We start from the raw sequence: 22,641 nt of genomic DNA, 5'->3' as shown, positions 1-22,641 counted from the left end.
GTTTAGTACTGTGCTAGAAAGTCCTACCAGGTTTTCCAGTTGGTCTAGTGTCATGTTGTGGTCAATTGTGTTGAATGCAGCACTGAGGTCCAGACTGAAATTCTGCCACTGTGTTTAAATGGATGTCAGTGAAGACCTTAACAACAATAGAACAGTCTCAGTGTTTTGGTGTAGTCAAAATCCTGACTGGAAGACATCAAATCAGCTGGCAAAAAACTGTTTTTTCAATGAGTTTACTTAAAAACAGGAGGTTTGATATAGGCTTGTAAGGTGTGTCTACTGGTTGATTTGAATGAAACTTTAAGGATATGTGTCAGGTACTTATCCTGGATGTCTTGTGATGACTGGACAAACATTTTCTGATTTACAGCCTTTTTTGTGTAATGCCGTGTCCATTTGTTGCATTTGTAGCGTCACCTATTGGTTGATTTGAATGAACCCTAAGTTGTGATGATTGGCCCAAAGATTGTTGACTTTGGTCTGTTTAAGTGCTGAGAAACGCCCTTTGTAAAGTTCACTGGTCAATATCTTGAAAATTAAATGAGATATCAACAAGCTTTATACAACTTTTGACCAATAGTGATCCAATAAATTTGGAGGTGATCAGACCTTTGGTGTAAGAGGAAATGTCAAATGTGTTTATCAAAAAGATAAAAAATCGAGTTAGGAGGACTTAAACGGTCCGCAAGGCTTTTTTGTAGAGCACATTGAGCTGGAAATTTCAAGTCAATAGAAAATAAGGATTACATGAAAGGGTGTGACTTTTCACTTTTGGCCCTAATTACAGTGCCACCATCTGGTCGACTGGGCTCATATTTCTTTGGAAGCAGTTGCACATCATTTCCAGTCAGTGGCCCAACTTTCATGCTTCTAGCTCTTTCTAGCTCATGCTAATTTGAGACATGGCAATTGAATAAAAAAAATGTAATAATAATAATAATTTACTATTATTGCTTTTTCCCTGAAGCTTAATGTTTTATTTTATAAACGTGTGTTAATTTTTTCTAATGTTACTGGAGGTGGTCTTCATTTCCAGTGAAGTAGCTCACCTTTGCTATAAAATGTTGCTGGAGATTCAAGGACAATGATCAAAACTTTTAACTAGGTAAACATTGACTGGCCATGTCACTCCTACTGTTTAACTATCAGTAGGTAAGTAAGTAAGGAGGGAGGATACAGGAGCTGCAGGTTACAATAACAAAGAAATTCATATAGCTGCTAAGGAGTGGTCTACACTTGATCTGTTATGATGTTATTGACCTGTATTGACCAGAGGTACTGATATTTACTCTGGTCAATACTGGCACTACAGCTGTAGCTAGAGTACAGCCAATAACATTGTTCCATTGCCTAAGATCAGTACTGTAGACAACGAAATTAAAACTACTAGAGGCAACATGTTTACTATTGACACATCTGTCAGGTTGATATCAGCAAGGGACCTCAGGTGGAGGGAGCAGGCAGATATGACTAGATGTTACAGCTCTAGAGCTGTGTGTCCTGTGTTTTGCTGTGTGTGCTTCTCCTTCTCCTGTAGTTCTCCAGGTACTGCCCTTCCCTCTCCTGTCTCGCAGCTGCAACTAGTGATTGGCAGCAGCTGCCCAATCAGTTCCTGGAGGATCTGAGAACAATGAGAGAGCCGCAACAGAACTTGTAAGGGTTGGTCTTGAGAGGCCAGTGTGTGAGGCTGGTCTTGAGAGGCCAGCCTGTGTGGCTGCCGACCAGTGGGTCAGATGGTGGTGTTTGGGAGCAGCAGGAGTGGAGCTGTGGACTCGCATACTCCTTTGGAAGAGGGTGGGTTTTAAATGTTTTATTTAAGTTGCTAGTTCTGTGTCTTTATTTAAAACCTATATGATCTTTTAGTTAAATAGTTGTTTGTAAAGACTTTGTTTCTGTGTCTCTTCTGTTCCTGTTTGATCTTTATTTGTTTGCACATGATCTGTTTCCTGTTTCTTCTGGCACTTGATGAAACTCCTCACTTCACCTCTAGCTTCGAACCACGTGAAGACGTAAAACTAAGGTATGGTGCCATTTTCCACTTGGCTATTTATTGTCTTTAGTTAGAAAGGCAGTCATTTTTGCCAATATCAGGATAATGACAATTGCTACAAATTGGTTCACTTACAGGGGGAACTAAGGAAAAGGACATTCACTGTGTACAACAGTAAGCAAGCAAGCACTGAAAGGTTTTTAGTGAGGCATATGTCAAACATTCCTCAGCACATTTCCTCTGACTGAGCACTTTGGCATTTTTAAAGTCCATATTTAGGACATAGTCTGCTGTTCTGTATGTTTAATGTGTATAGTTATGGCAGTGAAGGACTGAAGAGACTCACCAGAAAGAATGAAATATAAACAATTTAGCACCTTGAAAGTCACGTGCACAAAATTAAAGTAAAAGGTGCCTTTATTAAAAGAATTGATTTCTTTCAAGTTGGCAATTCATACTTCATTGGACATTGCTATATCAAAGCTATTCTAAAATTGTACAAATCTCAATACATTAAATCACAGCAGGTGATATTTGAATTTAGAAAAGAGACATTCTTCATGATTCATGTCAGCTCAACAGCTAACTGAGAAAAGGATGAAAGGGACCCAAAAATGCAGGATGAATGGGTGGAAGAGGTTGCTCATTTACAGTATCAAGTCCTGGGGGACAAGCTGGAGTTGTGGATGCACCTGGGAGTTGAGCTCTCTAATGTTGTAGTACTCGACCGGTCTTAAGACCACCTTTTGATGGTCTTGGTCTCGTCTGACTCGACCGCATATTTACTGTCTTGTCTCGGTCATTGAGGACTTGGGATTTTATTTCAAGACCATAACTTTGGGAATATCAAATTACTTTTGCATTGTCTGATTTAAGTAGATGTAAAATGTATTGCTTTAAATGCAACCATTAACCCTAATTAAAAATGTGGTGGTACCGTTAACGACAGTCACCACTCCCCGCAATGGTAAGCATGGAAAAGGAGTGTAAAATAAAGATGCTTACATTGACTTCAGCTCTTGGTGTTTGTATGTGGATGTTTCAATGGAAATGTCAGATCAATTTGAGAAGTACCTATGATCTTATTTCACGTTTTGTGGGGAACTGGTCTTGTTCTGGTCTCCATAAACTCTGGCCTTGGTCTCGGTTTGGGCGGTCTTTACTACAACAGCAGAGCTTTCCTCACTAAACAAACCAACCGTAAGACTCCCCTGATGAATCTTCTGAAGAAGCAAGTTTGACATCTGACTGGAGTCAGTATCCACTCTCTGAGGGCAAAGCTGTAACATCAGAAAGAGCGGAACCAGCACCACCAGCTGACTAAAATCTCCCAGGACAAGAGGTCTGGGATTGAAATCAGGATGAGCATCCCATCCTCAAGGCCATCTCTGGATCTGGTATCTGTTCATCATTTAGCATTCCTAATATAAATTATTTAAAAAGCTAACTTATTGTTAAAAAGTGAGTGTGGGGTGTGTTTTTTGTTGAGCTTTTACAGAGAAACTCCTTTGTCTTGTGAAATGTTCAAGGCCACAAGATCCCCCTGCCTTTATCATCATAAAATAACATTTTAATCTGCATGGTTGATTCATGAAAGTTAAATGAAATCATATTTATATTTGATCCAAATAGCAGGGGACATTGTTTTTTACCTTTATCATTATCTAATAGTATGTAGAGATTATGTATTGTTTTAGATTTAAACCTGTTAACATCCAGAAATCAGATAACCCACTTTAATTATATAATAGTGCCATCTGCTGGACAATGTAGACTAAGCATGTCTGCAAATCCAATGCCTGTAACTATGGAACATTATCTTTGTCTTCAATTTGTGTCTTATTTCCTTTCATATAAACTCACTGGTATGTTGACCTGTTTCATTGGTATTTCTACAGCTGTGTGTGTCTGTGTGGCACCTCATCTTACAAGTCACCGTTGCATTGAAACCCAGAGGAACAAAATCCCCATTAAAATCTGTATGATGGGGGGCTAAAATCAAGATTCATGTTCATTTTAATTGCCAGTGTAATCCACATTTAAACTAACATCTAATCATTCCAAGAAAATTTAAGACTTTCCACAGTTATGTTATCTATAATTCATAACAGGAAAATCAACAGATTTCATAAACGGATATCTAGCATATTGTTGACTGTTGTCCAATTATTAATGTTATCAGACCTGAAAATCGTCTTATAGCCTCATAGCAATACACAGTGGTAAAATTTGAGGAAAGAAAGACCTAGGGCAAGTAGTATTAAAATTGCAAATCTAACAAGTCCTTGAGAAAACTCTCAGAAAAAAACATAATTTTAATGCTTCTTTTTGAAAAATGCCTATTAGCAAAAAAGAGCCAGAACATTTACTGAAATGTTGTTTCTGCCTTCTATCCCAATGAGGTCCCAGGTGTAACGGCTGAGCAACATTCACAAAAAGGTGATTTATTTATCTCAGATTATCAGGCACATGCTCACTATCCATTTATGTGCACTAATGAATACATTTCCATTTTAAGGTTAACACTTATTTTCAGGAGAAATCACTTCAGCAACAAGGAACCAGTCAAATACCTATGTATAATTATCCTTTAGGTGTGACCACTACCTCCCTTCAATGCCAAAATATATCTGAAAGATGTCACAACAGCCTTTCTCATTTAAGAACTGGTAGAGCTGCCCAAGGTCCATGTGATTACCTCTGTTCCCATGGGGGTCAAACATTGCCTCTTCAAAGCCTGTGAATTTGCGCAGGGAGTCTATACACTCAACAGTCCGGCTGTCCTTGCCCTGACGATCGAGGGGAATATCCTCTCTGTGTCGAATCATGATCTTCTTCCATGTCAGAACCTTCACTCTGTGAAATGGGAAAAAGTTTGGAAAAATAATAAACCTGGTACCTCAGCAGGCTTCTGGCTGTGACATCAGCTGCTAAAAATAACAACACTCAAGATACCTGGACCAGAAGTCCTCGCAGGCAGACTGAGGACCTTCCACACAGACAATACCAGGCTTCCCAGGCATGCTAAATCCCGACAGGCCCAGCTCTTTGGACCACTCCAGGATGTTCTTCCTCTTTGTCTTGTTGTAGATGTGATGACTGTAAATCCACAGTCGGCTAAACACTTCCTGTAGCCATGGAGATGCAGAGTCTTTCTTAGGAGCCAGTGCTGCTGATAAGCTCTTATTAATGAAGAACTGCAGGTTGTCTTTCACCCAGTCCACAGCAGAGAGCACACACACTTCCCCCTGGCTGTTTTCCGAGAGGTATGCGTTGAGATCCGTGTGGAGCTGCGTCTGCTGGGTCCTGCTGAGACTAGCACACCTAGGGCACGAAAAAAACATGCTGTATGAAGGAATCAGAAAAGATTCAAGGCAAAGTTAAGGAGTAAAACTTATAATGGAAGTCTTGAATAAGCTAAGGTTTGCAGAAATTTACAAAATAACAGATCTTCAGAAGAGTGATAGTCTTACTCATCAATATCAGAATCAGCTTTATTGCCAGGTATGTGTACACATACGAGGAATTTGACTCAGGATTGTACATTGCTCATGATGTGCTTACTCGTACAAAAATATCATAACACAATAATAAAATCAGACACAAACTACAGTATAGACAACACTAATATACACACTATGAACAAAACAATATAGACATATTGACAAATAGTGCAGTGATCAGAGTGCAAAGGATGCGAGAGTAAACTATTATTCTCATTATTTACATGTTGAAGGTGGATATGATATACAGGTACACATACATGTACACAGTGTGATGGAGCATAGTGCAAAGGATGCTAGAAAAAATAAATAAGACCTATGACCTGAGGTAGGTGTATTGGTATACAGTATATACAATATGACATAGTATGAACAGCACTGAAATAGAGAATGGTGAATAAATAAGTGGAAACCAGTAAACAGGTGGCTGATTAGAGACAGAGTTACTGGATTATTGCACAGGAATTGTTCGTGACACTGAATCAGAAATCAGCTGTTCATCAGAGTGATGGCTTGTGGGAAGAAACTGCTTCTGTGTTTGTTGGTTTTGGCGTACAGTGCTCTGTAGCGCCTACCAGAAGGGAGGAGCTGGAACAGGTTGTGTCCGGGGTGAGATGGATCTGCAGTGATGTTTCCTGCCCGTTTCCTGACTCTGGAAATATACAAGTCCTGAATGGAAGACAGGTTCTGAAGTCCACGGCCATCTCCATAGTTTTGAGCGTGTTAAGCTCCAGGTTGTTCTGACCGCACCAGAGAGCCAGCTGATCAACCTCCCGTCTGTAGGCCAACTCGTCACCGTCCCGGATGAGGCCGATGACCGCTGCGTCGTCAGCGAACTTCAGGAGTTTGACAGATGGGTCTCCTGAGGTGCAGTCGTTGGTGTAGAGGGAGAAGAGCAGTGGGGAGAGCACACACCCCTGGGGAGCGCCAGTGCTGATAGACCGGGTGCTGGATGTGATGTTTCCCAGCCTCACCTGCTGACTCCTGTCAATCAGGAAGTCTGTGATCCACTGACAGGTGGAGGCTGGTACAGTGAGCTGGGTGAGTTTGGTTCTGAGGATGTCCGGGATGATGGTGTAGAACGCCGAGCTGAAGTCCACGAACAGGATCCTAGCATATGTCCCTGGAGAGTCGAGGTGTTGCAGGATGTGATGCAGACCCAAGTTGACAGCATCATCCACTGACCTGTTAGCCCTGTAGGCAGGGGGTCCAGCAGGGGGCCTGTAATGTCCTTCAGGTGGACCAAGACCAGTTTTCCAAAAGGCCTTCATGACTACAGATGTCAGGGCGACGGGCCTGTAGTCATTTAGTCCAGAGATGGAGAGTTTTTTGGGGACCGGGATGCCTGTGGAGCGTTTGAAGCAGGAGGGAACTTCACACAGCTCCAGTGATTTGTTGAAGATCTGAGTGAAGATGGGGGCCAGCTGGTCCGCACAGATTTTCAGGCACAATGGTGAGACACAGTCAGGTCCAGGAGCCTTCCTAATCTTCTGCCTTTGGAAGAGGTGGCTCACATCCTCTTCACAGATCTTGAGTGCAGGTGAGGGGTCAGAGGGGGACGGTGACTGTTTGAAGATGGCGTTGGAGTGGGGGAGAGGTGTGACTCTGGGCTTTTCAAACCTACAGTAGAAACCATTCAGCTCGTCTGCCAGTCATTGAGTACCAGCAGTGTTGGGGGATGGTCTCTTGTAGTTTGTGAGTGTCCGTAGGCTTCTCCACACTGACGCAGGGTCGTTGGCTGCAAAGCTGTTATTTAGCTTTTCAGCATAGCACCTCTTTGCAGCTTTGACCTCTTTAGTCAGAGTGTTCCTGGCCTGGTTGTACAAGACTCTGTCCCCACTTCTGAAGGCCTCCTCCTTGGTCTGACAAAGCTGCCTGAGCTTCGCTGTGAACCAGGGTTTTTGGTTATTGTATGTGTGGAAGGTTTCAGTCGGCACACACGTCCTCACAAAAACTGATGTAAGATGAGACAGTGCCAGTTAGTTCGTCCAGGTCAGTGGCTGCAGCCTCAAAAACACTCCAGTCAGTGCAGTCAAAGCAGGACTGTAACTCCAGCTTTGACTCGTTGGTCCATCTTTTCACAGTCTTTACTACAGGTTTAGCAGATTTCAGTTTTTGCCTGTGTATCGGGAGAAGATGAACCAGACCGTGATCAGAGAGTCCCAAGGCTGCACGGGGAACAGAGCGATAGGTGTCCTTTAATGTTGTGTAGTTGTGGTCCAGTGTGTTAGTGTCCCTGGTGGGACACTTAATATGCTGTCTGTACTTTGGAAGTTCATGACTGAGGTTTGCTTTGTTAAAGTCCCCAAGAACAATGAGCAGGGAGTCTGGGTGTTTTTTCTCCACGTTAGTTATCTGGTCGGCCAGGTGTAGTAACGCCTCACTAACACAGGCCTGAGGTGGAATGTAAACAGCGACCAGAACAAACGAGGAAAACTCCCACGGTGAATAAAACGGTTTACAGTTTATAAATAATGTCTCTAGGTGAGGCCTGCATGATTTCTTCAACAATGTCACATCTGTGCACCAACCTTCGTTTATATGGAAACAGAGTCCGCCTCCCCGTGTTTTTCCCGTGAGCTCCCTTTCTCGATCCGCGCGGATGTGATTAAATCCCGGTAGGTGAAGTGCGCTGTCCGGGATGCGCTCGGTGAGCCAGGATTCGGTGAAACAGAGGGCAGCAGATCTGCAGAAGTCCGAGATAGTTCTGTTGAGGAGCAGCAGTTAGTCCATTTTGTTGGCCAGAGAGCAAACATTCGCCAGGTGAACTGAAGGGAGCGTAGTGCGAAATCCCCGCTGTCTCAGTTTAACCAGCGCGCCTGCACGTTTTCCCCTGCGCCGTTTCCGAAGGATCCCAAACAGAGCTGCCGCTCCTCCAACTAGTAACTCCGGGAAAGTTCCAGGGTCAATAAGGAGCGGTGGAATACTATGAGCAGTTGAAAGTCCAATGTTTAAGAGCTCTTCTCTGGTAAAAGTTACCAGAGAGGGACGGCAGAAAACAGCGTTAATTAACAAAAACACAAAAAGCACTACGGAGCGTAATCCCGAGGCGGCCGTCTGCGGAGCTATCTTGGATATATGTTCATGAATGGCGATTTATGGTTTGTATCAGATACTGGCCACCTAAATGAAGCAGACAGGAGAATAAACCAAAATGTATCTTCCCATGCAAGCTGTACTTCCCACTACTCATCAACAGAGGCTGATGTTGTCCTACTCCCATAGCAGCTTTTATACTAATTTTGTGAAAACAATATGAATTGTTACTGCTTAACAACTCCGTGCAGGGAACACATGCAGCATACAGTAAATTGTATGCTATCTGTATTCAACCATGCATACTTCTTAACTTAAACAGGGCCATAACAATAAAAAAAACAACTACTTAGCCTACTTTCTGCCACAGTCACATAACCCATTTTCATCTGTGTCATTAGTCTGTTATTATATCTGTTATAGTCTCTATGTCATGTTCATTCATTTCATTTTCACATTAGACCAAACCAATGGCATGGTTGTCCTTGGCTTGTCTTTTTTGCACTTCAGGCTGCTGTTTACAGGCGCAGGGTTTACAGAATGACTTTTTTTACTTTTTCCGACAGAAATTAAATATGTGTGTTTGAGTTATTAATGTCTGTTTGACATGGAAGATTTATGAAAATGTTACAGTATCGTAAGATGTCCAATTGCAAGAACTGGTAAGACATTTTATAACAGCTCATTATCACACATGACCTCTGAATGGAAAACTTCTTTTGGTAAAGCCCAAACACACACCACCGATGGGTCTCTACAATTTCTATGGGCTTTATAGCATTGCATATAACATTAGATTATGAACATATTGTGTTGCTGTTTTGCAAGATTTTATACGTATTATAAACTAAGCTAATTAGTTAGTTGTTCTCGTCTTGCATATATGAGAAGAGTTCATCACCTTCACCACACATCAGAAGTGGATAGTGGCTTACCTGATTGTTATCTCTGGTAACACACTGGGATATTCGGGTGGATAAGCACATGATAGAATGACGTCCGTCTGAGTTGAGCAACAAAATAAGAAAGGACAATGGCGTTAAATACGTTTTAAGACACATTTAAATCACAGGGACAGTCGATTATTCTGTTACCCTCTCTGTGCTCCCAGTGTCCAGTTTCTGTTTGATGAGAAACTGAGGTCTGGAAAGAGGTGGGCTGTCTGTTGAATCTGAGCCCTCCACATAGTCCCTGAGCTCAGCAAGTGCCAGCTGATCTGTGATCTCCAGCTCCTCCTGTGTGGGAAACATGCTGGTGAGCAGCTCCACCTCTGCGAGCTGAGACTCAGCCCGCTCTAAGTAAGACATGCTGATGAAGGCAAACTACAGCGTCGATCTTCACTTGTGTTACACATAAACAATCACTGTTGAAAAGATTTCTGTCTCCGCATTTAAAGATAACGTTATTATTACTTTTAAGTTAACGTTACGTAACCTGTCATTAACGTTAACGTTACAGCCCGGCTAGCAAATAATGTTGCTTCTGTACTAGCGACTACTAGGTAAGTCTTGTCAAGGGAGTAACATTAATAAAATACATTTAAATTAGCTATATATGTAGAAGGAGCGGAACACCACAGTTAAACACCCGAACAACTTCAGTAATGGCTACACGCCTAGTGATAGGATACCTAGTGATCGAGCTTTGTTTCAACTCGGACTGTTAGAAGCGACGCACACAGGAAACACACGTACCGAGCAGCAGAAGGCGTTACACATTTTGTTCATCTGTTCATCCGTCTGCATGTGTCAGCCGGGATTTTTCTGCCATATCAGCGGAGTGAATTTTTTTTTTTTTTCCGAATTTGAAACTTTTTAGACACATTTTCTTATCCGAGGGCTTACATTTTACGTCTGTAATCAGCAAACCAAGTTGACTATGTCCGGATTTGAGAATCCATCCACACAAAGTAACCGAAACTGAAAACGGTGAAGCTTTTAGGCTCCTTTTGTGACAGTAAGTTGACTGGACCCTGAGACATGGAGTTGCACGTCACATACATACACTAATTTGTGTAAAGCAGCATTATAATTGATGCAATATAACGTTAGCTATTAGCCAAAGCTGGCGTTAGTTTAGGTGACTGCTGTTTATGATTTCGATTCATGTCTAATTGTGCTTAACGTTAGGTGACAATGGGAAAGAAAAGGGGGAAGGACAGGAGCTCCAGAGAGGATGATGACATTGACCTGACAGGTAAATAATATTTTAATATTATCATCTCCATTGTCATATGGCAACCTGTGGAAGGCCTAGGATGACTTTCCCACGTTGTTTTCTTTTTATCTTCGTAGGTCCTTCCTGCAGACATATTAAGAAGGGAACAGACCAAACTCTTTTAAAGAAACTCTCTGGTAATTCTGATTGGACAAGTTGCCAGGATTGTAAGCATGAAGAGCATAAAGAAAATATCAGCACCACCCTGCCACAGGACACTGAAGAGGAACAAGAAACAGCAGCCGTTTGGATGTGCTTGAAATGCGGCCATAGAGTGAGTTTATTCAACCCATTTATCATTCAAATTTTGACAGTGTATGAAGTGACTTTTGCTAAATGGCCAGATGCATCTTTTCTGCCAGGGATGTGGACGAAACTCTGAGAACCAGCATGCCATCAAACATTATCAGACTCCTCGGTCAGATCCACATTGCCTGGTGGTCAGTTTGGACAACTGGAGTGTGTGGTGAGTATGTTGCTGTGCTGTGTTAGTCACAGATGTCAAACTTGTGTTTGAATTGTAAAAGTACTGTTTTGATGTGTTACCAAACTTGCAGGTGTTACATATGTGATGACGAAGTCCAGTACTCTAGGACTGGACATTTGGCTCAGCTGATGACCAACCTAAAAAAGCAAACCTCTGCAGATCCTATAAAGAGACCAGAAAAAAGTGGGTCCATTTGGAAAATTTGAGCATCACTGTAATGTTTTTAAAATAAAATAAAACACAGATTTCATTATTGGAATTACATGTCTCTATAACCATGTCCACCATGCTGTGTTTGGTTATTTAGGAGTAAAGGAGGAAGACAGCTTAGAAGTTGGGCAGATGACAGAGACTGTAAAAACAGAGAAAAGTGAGGACAAGGAAAACGAGGACCACCAAAAGAAAAATGTCAAAAAAGAGAGTGTAAAATCACAGAAGTCTGGCACATCTGAAGACAATGGTGGTGTTTCAGTAAAGGGGCTGAGCAACCTGGGAAACACGTGTTTCTTTAATGCAGTTATTCAGGTAAGATTGTGCTTTATAAGATGCCACCCTTGATTTAAAATGAGTGTCTTTGTAAATTTAGGAGTTATTACTAATCGCTATCATTGTCTTTTCCAGAGTCTTTCTCAAACACCGCTCTTAAGACAGTCTCTCAACAAAGTGACAGAAGAGAAAATCAGTCTTAACATTAAACCTGTCGCCTCCTTGGATCTGGTGTGTTTCCATTATTTTTGTTTGTTTTTAACCATAAAGATGGTAGATCTAGATGCCTAATATATACACAGTTTATTAGTTTATTATAAAGACTTGCTTTTGTAATGATTACAGGAGCCTATTGTGGTGCAGTTAGACCAGCCTGGATCCCTGACTTTGGCTATGTGTCAACTTCTCAATGAGATCCAGGAATCCAAAAAGGGTGTGGTAACACCTCGGGAGTTGTTCACACAAGTGTGTAAAAAGTGAGTGCAAGTTGAGGTGGAACTCAGCCTTAAGATGTGCTTAAAATGTACTTCCTAGCATCATTACATTAAAACTTGTCTCCTTTCTGCAGGGCTGCCAGGTTCAAAGGATTTCAGCAGCAAGATAGCCAGGAGCTGCTGCGCTACCTTCTGGACGGTATGCGGGCTGAGGAGATCAAAGTATGCATTTAGTTTTTAAGAAATTGCCCTATATATCCCATTGGTGAAAGATTTACACTTGAAACAGACACTGTATATCCAAGTGGCTATGTGTTATGTGGCAGTATATTACATTGACAGCAGAACAGTACTGCTTGTAAGACAGCTGGTATGGATTGCACTATAAGCACTTATTAAGCTTTTGTTATTTCAAGCTCAGTAGAACTAAGCTGCAAAATCTCCTCCTCTCTGGCTTATCAAATGGTTACTTTAGTCATATACATTTGACGATTGTGTTTGTCTCTACAGAGAGTAAGCTCTGGAATCATGAAGGCATTGCAAGAATCCAGAAAAGGCACAGATGAAGAGCAGTTGAAGACACTAGTTAAAGGTAAGTAACAAAAAAAGTTGCATTCTACTGTACAATACTGTCTTGGCACACCAAATAGTCAAATGGGGTCCTGTAACAATGAAGTTCTGATTTCAGAGTACGAGAAAAATGGGTTTCCAAAAAACTTTGTCGACCAAGTTTTTGGTGGGGAAATGACCAGCACTATAATGTGTCAGCAGTGCAAAACGGTATGTGTTGTGGAAAGAAGTTTAAGATAACCTATTATGCTGGTGTCACACTAAATGGCTATAACTTTGCACTTACAGGTGTCTGTAGTCACAGAGATGTTTTTGGATCTTTCCCTTCCTGTTTCAGATGAGGTAAAGCCTTTTATGAGTGTTTTTTGACAATTTGTTGGGCAATTATTTGTTCGAGTTTTGTTTGGGTTACACACATGTGCCTTTTTGTGGCGACATCTTACAGACATACAGAAAGAAAAACCAAAAAAAAGGAGTTCAGAACACCCGTGAGTCAAGCCAGGAAAGCAGAAACAGTCCTGCTTTGACCAATGGAAATGATGACATTCCCAGTGGGGCCAGCAGCAAGTACCAACAGAAGAAAGCCAAGAAGCAGGCAAAGAAGCAAGCAAAGGTACCTCACTGACTGTATATAAAAGGAAGTTTTGTCTTTTGTTAAAGTTAATCTTTTTGATGGATGAGTGTGTAATCATTGTGTAGAATAAACTAAATAGTCTGTATTGTTTCCATGTTTCTGCTACAGCATCAAAAGAGGCAGCAAAAGCTTGAGGGCAGAGTCACTTTGGACAGTCTTACATCGCCGAGCCACACGGAGAGCGAACAGACAGATCCTACTGCAGATGGGGAACCAGATGGGGGAAATGCTGACAATGAAACACATGAAGAAGCCTCACTGAGTGAAGGAAATCCTGCACAAATCAGTGTGTCTGAACAGGACCAGAGGGACCCTGATACAGTCCAGGATGAGAAGGAAGAGGACGAAGAGTCAGTGATTGACTGTGACTCATCAGCTACGTCATCAGTCAGCAACCGTTTTAATGTCTTATCAGAGGAGCAGAACTCAAAGGACAGCATCTTAGATGATGCCAAAATGTCTGACATGGATCAGGAAGTAGAAGAGGATACACAGCTGGTGAGTGAAATGGAGAAAGTAACCCTGGATGACGCCTTCATAGAAGACTATGATGCTGAACAAGGCATGGAGAGTGAAGATGAGCCACTGGAGGCTAAAGAGTACACTGTAGTAAATCAGGACCCAGAACTGGCCTTTCACACACTGGCTGCCAGGACGGCCCCTGAGAAACAGGAGTGTTCAGTACAGTCATGCCTTTTTCAGTTCACAGAAGTGGAAACCCTCACGCAGAACAATAGCCTGCTGTGTGTCACCTGCACTAAACGGCAGTCACACAAAGACAAAGCTGGAGGTATGTGGAATTTCTCTCCATCATATTTCACCTATTGTTGATATAGCTTTTGTTCTTGACATTGTACACCCTGTACATGTGTGTGGATTTTTGCAGTACAGTATCACAAGTCCAGTGATTCTAAAAACAACAACAACCAAGAAGTCAGTTAAACTGGATCTTCTATCTGATGTTCCATTTGGGGATCAGTAAGGTTCATCGTCTTTATTTGTGCTCTGTTTAGGATCCAAGAAGAATATTTACACTGACGCCTTGAAGCAAATCCTGATCTCCTCTCCCCCACCAGTGCTTACCCTTCATTTGAAGAGATTTCAACAGGTGAGTTAAAGAAAATGTCAGCATTTTTACACCTTTGATCAACTGACTGTCAGCCAAGTTGTTTTTATTAACACAGCTTCAAACCAGCTGTTTAAGGAACATGACACATTGTTTTGTTTTGATTTTTTTTTTCCTCTAGAATGGATACAGTATTTGTAAGGTGAACAGACATGTCCAATTCCCCCTGACACTTGATTTAGCTCCTTTTTGTGGGGTAAAATGCAAGGTAAATATTGGATTAACAATTTTTGTTAAATGTATCATTATTTTATTATAGTCTGAGCACTAACAGTAAGTTGTTTCCAAACAGGCCATGACAGAAGGAGATGCTCAGATTTCGTACAGTTTGTACGGTATTGTAGAACACAGTGGAACAATGAGATCAGGTCATTACACAGGGTATGTGAAAGTACGACCTGATAATCCCTCATCCAATGGACTTGCAGCAGAAGGTAGGTGTACTTGGGTGTGACAAATAATAACATGGTAGTAATACTTTAAGTATAAACTCTAACTCATCACTTCCCCTCAGGAGATGCAAAGCCACCCAGAGGATCCTGGTTCCATATAAGTGACACAAGCGTCCAGCCTGTGAGTGAGAGTAAAGTCCAGAGTTGCCAAGCCTACCTCCTCTTCTATGAAAGAATCCTCTAATCGAACCGTGCCTCACTACTCAGGAAATCCAAACAATCCAAGCTGCTGCTGCTGCTACTTCAATTCCACAGTATAAGGGATCTCAAACAGTTGAACAACCTTGGCCTGCTTTCTCAGTGACTCAAACTGCAATGGCTGCAATGAAATGATGTTGATTATACAGAAGGGACATTTGACAGTGTTGACATTTTCATCACAGTGGTGTCACCCAGTGTTGCAAGTAGTAAACAGGACAAATGTTTGTTAGTCACACTGATGGGAATATGATTATGATACAATAAATAAGTGTGCAATGAAAGTCAAGATGGACATGAAGCAGTTTGTGGTATTGGATTTGTACACATTTAACAAATCTATTTCAGGAGATTAATAAGAGTGGGGGGGGGGGTTTGTAAAAAAAAAAAATAATATTTATATGTTTATTTTTTTTATCAATGTCATGTAATGAAATGCTTCAAAATGTCTAAAGTGTCTCCTGTGTTGTGTGCTGGCATTCTGAGTCTTGCACTGAGCATGCGCAGTCAGTCTAATAGCTTCCTCTCGTCCCAGTAGTCACATGACGAAAGGAAAGTCTGGCTCCGGATGGCCAGTGTCTAGTCAACCTAAAATTTACTAATGGCAGTGTTACCAAGCTGACATGGCAGGTCGGTGAACATTTGGCCTTTCTTTTAGATAAATATTAAGAAGTAAAGTTAATTTTTCAGAAGGTTTTGGTGTTTAGCCAATACCAGGAAGATGAGACCGCTCGGTAACGTTAGTTGTAGCTAACGGTTAACGTTAACGATCTGGCCTAGCTTAAAGCCTTTCCGTTTGGACAGCATTTTCGACCATTAGTTACATTAATATCTTAATAAAAATGTTGACATTCTTTAGTAACGCAACGTCTTGGTCCTAACTGGATATTTTTCGTTAGGCATCTCTGCCAGGCCTAGTTGGACAAGTTGGCTAAACATGAGTCAGCATTTTAAACTTTTTAGATAACGTTAAAGAGTTGAAATTAAATCGACCTGGACTGCAGTAAGTTAACTTAATGATTATCTGACTCTTAGGTAGCGCATACAGTGTGTCATTAGGCCGTCACGTTACAATGTTAACATAAGTTACTGTAACTGCTAACACCATCATTTTTATTTTTAAAAAGTCAGACAGAAGCACTGGAGCAGGTTGTCTCCAAATTGGAAACCCAGCCACTACAAATAACGTTATTTACTAATAATCAGCTATTATATAATATACTAGGATAATTTATAAAATTGCATTTTATGCATTTATCCAACTCTTAGCGTTATCAATAATTGCCATTATTGAAAAGGTAATTTGACCTGAAGTTCATTTGCAGTGGTTTTACATGTTTTAGGTTTTCTCAGCAATGCCAAAAACAACGATCTAATTTGCCTCAAGGGGTCACCCACAGCATGAAAAAATGCTTGGTGGACACACATGATTGTTTAACAGCAACATTGCACCTTCTGCTAAAGACAGAATCCACTACGGAAGGAACTTCATTATCATTCAACTTCATTATCACTTTTATCTGTGGATTATTATATCGATGAATGCTTTTGTCTTTAAAATGTCAGCTGTTAACTCTGAAATGTCCATCATAAGTCCAAGGGGATGTCTCGAAATGTCATATTTTGACCTACCAACAGTCCAAAACCAGAAGATATTCAGTTTGCTACCATAAAGAAAAGAGTATTCGCATTCAAGACACAAGAACCCATGATGTTTGCCACATGACAATGACAAAAATTATCAATATCAAAATGCAGATTCATCTACTGTCAATTAACTAATTGAACATGATTAATCGTGGCAGGTAGAATTCACTCTTCTGTGTATTTTGAGAGTAATTTATACTGATTCTGTATTGTGTGTATGGTTTACTGTGATCATGATGGTTTTTTGACTCCCCCTGCTTCCTTTGTCACACAGGATGAGCTTATAAGAACCATGTCGTTCCCAGCTCCCCGCATATCAGTGTTCACCTTTCAGTCTGCAGTGCACAGCGCCCATGTTCTCCAGTGTCTGAATGACCAGAGGCAGCGGGACGTCCTGTGTGATGTGACAGTAGTGGTGGAAAACAGGAGTTTTCGGGCCCACTGCTCTGTCTTGGCTTCCTGCAGTGAATACTTTCACAGCAGGGTTACCAATGTCACCAGACAGAATCTCGTAATCACGTTACCTGATGAGGTCGGTGTCCTGCTGTCCAGCTGAATGCTGCCATGTTAAATTACACTTAGCAAGCTGCAATATCCATACATGCAGGACCAGGCACCAAAATATTTTTGAAAAAGTCTTAATTGTTATTTATGACATGGACTAGAAAGATTTATTTTCTGTCCAGCAGTAGATGCTTGTGTGTAATATGACTGTTGGTCCAATTTGCAGCATTTGCAATGTGGCTTATACATGTATACATCACAATGTCTGCAACAGAAATACTATGTCAGCCCTGCAGATAATAATATTGCTGTTTTATGAACCTGCAAGCGATACATTTCAGGACATGTATCAAACAACCCTTTATATTTCCATATCATATGTTCCTTTATTAGCTGGTCACCTTTCTAGTATGGTCATATTATAGTAATCTATAGTAATGTGAGTTTTTTTGTACCTTAACAATCTGCTGTATCTCCTTTCCTCACAGGTGACCGTTGAGGGGTTTGAACCATTGCTGCAGTTTGCTTACACATCAAAGCTCCCCTTCACCAAAGAAAACATTCATGCCATTCACAGCAGTGCGGAGATTTTAGCATTTCATAACTTGGAGTCGGCATGTTTTGACTTCCTCATCCCAAAGTTTTCTGAAAGCAAAAGAACCTCACAGGAGGTCAGGCGTAGACCCTGTTGTCGGAGCCGGGATCCCAGTGCCAGTTTTGGCTCCAGCGTAGAGAGCAGCCAACCAAAATCATTTGAGTCACACAGCTCAGTGCCTTCAAGAGTTGATGAACAAAAAGACTTCCCATCACAGTGTCCTCAGAGTGCACAGGGTCAGATGAACAGTGGGGAAGAACACCTCTGTTTGGAGAACTGCGGGCCACAAATGGCCCCCTTATCTCTGGAGTTGGCAGCAAATGGTGTGTGCCCCGTGTTGTCATTGCCATGCCCAGATACAGACAAAGTAGATCCCACTCAGTTCTGTGAAAGAGACATTTTAGAGATAGAAGATGTGTGTAATCAAAGTGAGTTGAGTTTGGCAGACTGTGGCTTACCCTGTGAGCTGTCAACCCCAGGGGATGTGAATCCTCCAGAATTCATTGAGCCAGCAGGCAGCGATGCTAAACAGACGGTTGAGATGCTTGGTGCTGAAACCAACTATAACCCAGGTTCATGTCCACTGAACACATCAGGGGCAGAAGATTGCAGTGAGTTAATAGAGCAGAGTAAGGCTGGCCTTGAACGGGGGATGGCAGGTGATCACTCAGACCCTACACTAACTGCTCTAAGCCACGAAGAGGGATTTGGGCAGAGGAGCAGCGTGGAGAGAGAGGTGGCTGAACATCTGGCAAAGGGATTTTGGTCTGACCTATGCCCAAATCAGGCTCAGACACTCCCCCTGGATCCCACAGACCAAAACAATCTGGCAAAAGCATCAGACTTTCATTGGCTGAAGCAGCTGGACCTGAGCTCCAGTGTAGGGGACTGTCCTTTCCTTAGGGACCTTGGGACAGGTGATGACCCGGCTCCACGCACTGACAGCCTGTCCCAGTCAGAGAAAAGCCCCTACATGTCCTCATCGCTGAACTCTGGAGACGACTCTGACTTCGACACAGATGGAGATACTGAGGCCAACAACAAAAGAGCAGCAGAGGTCATTGTGATTGACAGCTGATGTTTGGTTACTGATAGCTGAAGATAAGTAAAATAAATGTAACTCTTAAAATTGTTCTCTACAGATTCAGCTCCCATTCCCAGTGGAGCAAATCTCAGCGCTGAGCCGGAGTGCCTTCCAGCAGCTTCTTAGACATCATGAACTGACTCAAGATCAGCTAGAGTTTGTCCATGATGTTCGTCGACGAAGCAAAAACCGTGTGGCTGCACAGCGCTGCCGAAAGAGGAAACTAGACAGCATACACCAACTAGAATGTGAAATCAAAAGATTAGTAAGTTGTCTACTATGTCCGGTATTCTCAACATGTTGTCAAACATGATATGATTTAATTTAGTGTCTTTCCCGCGGATGAAGTACTTTGTGACCTTTATTGACCCCTAGTGGTGACCAGTATGAACTGCAGCAATGTGGATGGAAGCACTCTTGTTTTCATGAACAAGATTGAAGAAGTGTTATTTTTGCAATAGAAGTCAGTATTGCAAGATCATTTTTCCTAAAATTAATAAAACATTGTAATAAAACAGCATAATCATTTGCCTTTGGTATGTGTAAATTCTGTAGCCCCGTAGAAAGGTGATTGTAGGTTTAGATTTACAGATTGACCAGAAAGATTTCTGAAATCTAAATACTGTAGACTTATGAAGTTTTTGTTCAAAAGGCATATGCAATGACGAGGAGTCGAGGAAGTGAATAAGCTTTGCTGTCATTCTCTCTGCAGAAAAGTGAGAAAGACCGGCTGCTGCAGGAGCGAATTGAGCTGGAGCAAAACCTGGAGGAGACGCGGCAGAGTCTGTGCGGGTTATGTAAGAGTGTCAGCATCGAGTCTGGCTCTGATCAGGACCACTTGCAGCTTCTTGCCAAGCTTTCCTCACCAGACTTCCCTATCTCCTCCCTAAGCCTTGTGGGTAAAGATGACGAGTCCCAGATCACTATTGAAATGGTAAGTTGTTCTTCAGTGTGTGACCCAAACAAGCCGCCTGCAGGCTCAGTTCAAACTGCTGCATCAGAGGACGGCACACATGCAGAGGAGGCAGGTTCTCCACAGAGCTGCCCTGATCTGTCTCTCTGCTCAACGCCTGTTTGTACAAGAAGACCAGCTTATAATTAGGTTATAATATTTTTTTATTATTGTAATTTAATCATCATGCAGGACCATGGAGCAGGGGGTGGACTGAATATATACTGTAATCCCCTTTTGGGATAGGTGTTCTTTCCTGTGTATTTCACTGAATGATTTTCTGTCTGACATACTGTAGGTCTGTGTAGGTAGGACAGAGAAATGTAACTTTCCTTTGCTGTATTTCTAATAGTCATTGTAGTAAACTCAGAATCCAGTATTCATCTTTTTGAAAGTACAGAACATTTAAGCCACGGTAATTCCCAAATGTCTTTATTTGTAAATTAAGACGACATTTCTTAAAGTTACGTTTGTTTTTCTCAGGGAAACTCATAACCTGACTGTGTTTTGATGCCTAAAATAATTTGTGCTTCACAGCCACCTCATTTTCCTACTTATGCAAACATAAACTCGTATAAATAAGACATTTCTTTCATTTTAGGCTAATAAGTCTATCGTTATAATCTTCACACATACTGTATTATTCCACCACTATGCTGTTTCTTTGATTAAATATGCACAGCACTAACTGAACTTATTTTTTTTTTACAGGGGATGACTAGGAAATGTTACAGCTAACAGAAAGTATTATTTGAATGCTACTATAGACTAGCTTTCGAATAATGCTCTTTTAATAACTGTCAGCTTCCCCTACTATTTGAGGAATGGTTCAAGTGTGTCTAAACGTGTTACTGGGGAACACGTGAAATTATGTTATTTGATGCAAAATGTGCCTTATTCAGTAGTATAGTATGAATACAGAAAAAATAAAGGCAATCTTTGTATATTCTTGTCTGAAGCACTGTTGCACATTAATCCAGAGCCCATATTGATGGCATTGTCTTACATTTAAATCAGTCTTCATGTTGAGTGTTTTTAATTGAATGCTTTCATGGATTACATATTTAAATAAACATTTTTCATTCAGTTTTCAATGTTTTATTTAAATTAAAAAGAAGATATATCCCACCCTCTGTTGATGGACTGTACCACGGTTTGTCCAGTAGATGGAAATACAACTCTGTTTACAGTTTTTCTCGATTGCTTAAACACATTTCCTGAAATTATGCCTCTTTTTCTCAAAACTCTAAACACAAATCCACAACTTCTCACCCAATTTCCCAAACATCCTATTTTCAGGTCAAAATGAAACTCTCCACTCAAAACCATTCAGTCTTGCTGAAAAACCACACTTCGCCCTCAAAAATAACACACAAGCCCTCAAAAACACACATACTACAACACAGTCTTACACACTGGTGAGATAAATTCAAAACAATACTACAAAAACTGGTTATTAGTAATGTTGCTTGTGGTTCTTCCCTCAAAAACCTTTTCACATGATGAACACAACAAAAGAAATAACAAAAGTAAACAGTTCAACACACCAAACAACAAATTATTCTTCCTCAGCGTTCTGTCTTTGGTTTGGGAACAGAGATTCTTGTTCTCCACCTCCTCCTCTCCCTACTCCTCCGTTTCCCTCCTACTCCTCCTGTTCCTCTTCCTTCACCTCTTACTCCTCTCCATACTGATTTTCTTCCTCTTCTTCCTCATCCTCCTCTCCGGTGTCCTCTACCTCTTCCTTCAGATTTCTCTGGATCCATTGTTCCAAAACTGAATGAACTGACTCTGCCCCTTTTATCTATCTATTGAAGGTTCTGATTGGTGTGTTTTCAATTTTGACTATTTGTGTTTCCACCTGGGTAGATGTGTGCTAATTGAGCTCAACCTATGCTGACGTGCGTGAACAATTTTTAATGTTAGTGTTTTCTCAATGACTGCATGGTGAAGGCAATGAAAAATGATGGAATTTGTGTGTAGAGAAATGGGTGGATTTTGGAAAAATGGAGTTAAGGTTTTGAAATTTTAGTTCAATTGCCTGGTTATAGTGTTTAAGCAATTGAGAAAAACTGTATCTCACCAGCTATGCTGACCCTTTGTTGACTGACTAGAGCACTAAAGAAGTATGAATTGTTCCTTCAATCTGCAAGAGACTGAGCTTTCTTTTAGAGATCTTTATGCAAGCTCAAAAGAGAAACAGGAAGCTGGGTCAGAACTACTTGCATCACTAAAAACAAAATTACTTAATGGCCTTAATGTGGTCATATGTGCTTATTGCACCTGACTGAGGTTTTATGAACATGGACTAAGACAAAACCCCTATATTTCCACCCGGTAGTAAAATTGTGTTGAGTATTGCAACTACTAGTATCCAGCAGTTGGATAGAACAGATAGATTTATTAGATTGACAGAATCATTAGGAAGGCAGACTCAGATGAGACTGGTAAACAACATATGTATATATGTAAAGAGGCTATGCAGACAGGAAACTGGGGAAAAAAGCCATCCCTGTAACCCGGTAGTGCAAACTGAGCTGTAAGACTCATTATGCTGTAGATGCAAGGAAGAGACCCTCCCAAACTTGTGAAATCAGATTTATCATGTTTCAGACTTACTATTGTTACGACCCCGGCTCTCAGGCCGCAACAAAAAAAGGAGGATGCAATACAGGTTCAACAGAGATTAACATAAAAAATTTTAAATAACAGAAAACAAAAGAACA

At 41.2% G+C, this 22,641-nt stretch overlaps 3 protein-coding genes across 5 annotated transcripts; 2 read left to right on the top strand and 1 right to left on the bottom strand.

Annotated features, from left to right (window-relative positions):
- The first annotated feature begins 1,625 nt into the window (after positions 1 to 1,625).
- Positions 1,626 to 15,434, top strand: usp16 (ubiquitin specific peptidase 16). 3 transcript variants are annotated; one of them, XM_046073167.1, is made up of 19 exons: positions 1,626 to 1,794; positions 1,969 to 2,020; positions 10,659 to 10,725; positions 10,824 to 11,020; positions 11,109 to 11,212; positions 11,304 to 11,416; positions 11,541 to 11,758; positions 11,855 to 11,950; positions 12,065 to 12,195; positions 12,288 to 12,375; positions 12,664 to 12,745; positions 12,842 to 12,933; positions 13,012 to 13,065; positions 13,169 to 13,336; positions 13,466 to 14,147; positions 14,371 to 14,465; positions 14,605 to 14,691; positions 14,776 to 14,917; positions 14,998 to 15,434. In XM_046073167.1, exons 3-19 carry the CDS (start codon positions 10,665 to 10,667, stop codon positions 15,117 to 15,119), a joined length of 2,532 nt encoding a protein of 843 aa, XP_045929123.1. In that variant the 5' UTR covers positions 1,626 to 1,794; positions 1,969 to 2,020; positions 10,659 to 10,664; the 3' UTR covers positions 15,120 to 15,434. The 3 variants fall into 3 exon arrangements, with proteins under 3 accessions (XP_045929123.1, XP_045929124.1, XP_045929121.1); XM_046073168.1 differs by lacking the exons at positions 1,626 to 1,794; positions 1,969 to 2,020 and adding an exon at positions 9,809 to 9,827; XM_046073165.1 differs by lacking the exons at positions 1,626 to 1,794; positions 1,969 to 2,020 and adding an exon at positions 10,244 to 10,485.
- rwdd2b (RWD domain containing 2B) lies at positions 3,989 to 10,147 on the bottom strand. The gene is made up of 4 exons (XM_046073170.1): positions 9,624 to 10,147; positions 9,465 to 9,532; positions 4,946 to 5,314; positions 3,989 to 4,846 (listed from the first exon to the last, which is right to left on the bottom strand). The coding sequence occupies exons 1-4, from the start codon at positions 9,834 to 9,836 to the stop codon at positions 4,594 to 4,596; spliced, it is 903 nt and encodes a 300-aa protein (XP_045929126.1). The 5' UTR covers positions 9,837 to 10,147; the 3' UTR covers positions 3,989 to 4,593.
- A 164-nt stretch (positions 15,435 to 15,598) lies between the features above and the next one.
- On the top strand, positions 15,599 to 21,001 carry LOC123985559 (transcription regulator protein BACH1-like). Its single transcript, XM_046073169.1, is given in 6 exon segments — positions 15,599 to 15,763; positions 17,055 to 17,312; positions 17,773 to 18,936; positions 19,022 to 19,228; positions 19,676 to 20,009; positions 20,012 to 21,001. Coding segments are annotated over 5 exon segments (1,995 nt in total). The 5' UTR covers positions 15,599 to 15,763; positions 17,055 to 17,072; the 3' UTR covers positions 20,062 to 21,001.
- Positions 21,002 to 22,641: the final 1,640 nt, after the last annotated feature.

This window comes from Micropterus dolomieu, linkage group LG17, assembly GCF_021292245.1.
Source record: "Micropterus dolomieu isolate WLL.071019.BEF.003 ecotype Adirondacks linkage group LG17, ASM2129224v1, whole genome shotgun sequence".
NCBI lineage: Eukaryota > Metazoa > Chordata > Actinopteri > Centrarchiformes > Centrarchidae > Micropterus > Micropterus dolomieu.
The sequence above is the reverse complement of the archived record's forward strand: the minus strand, read 5'-3'. Positions and strand labels throughout refer to the sequence as shown.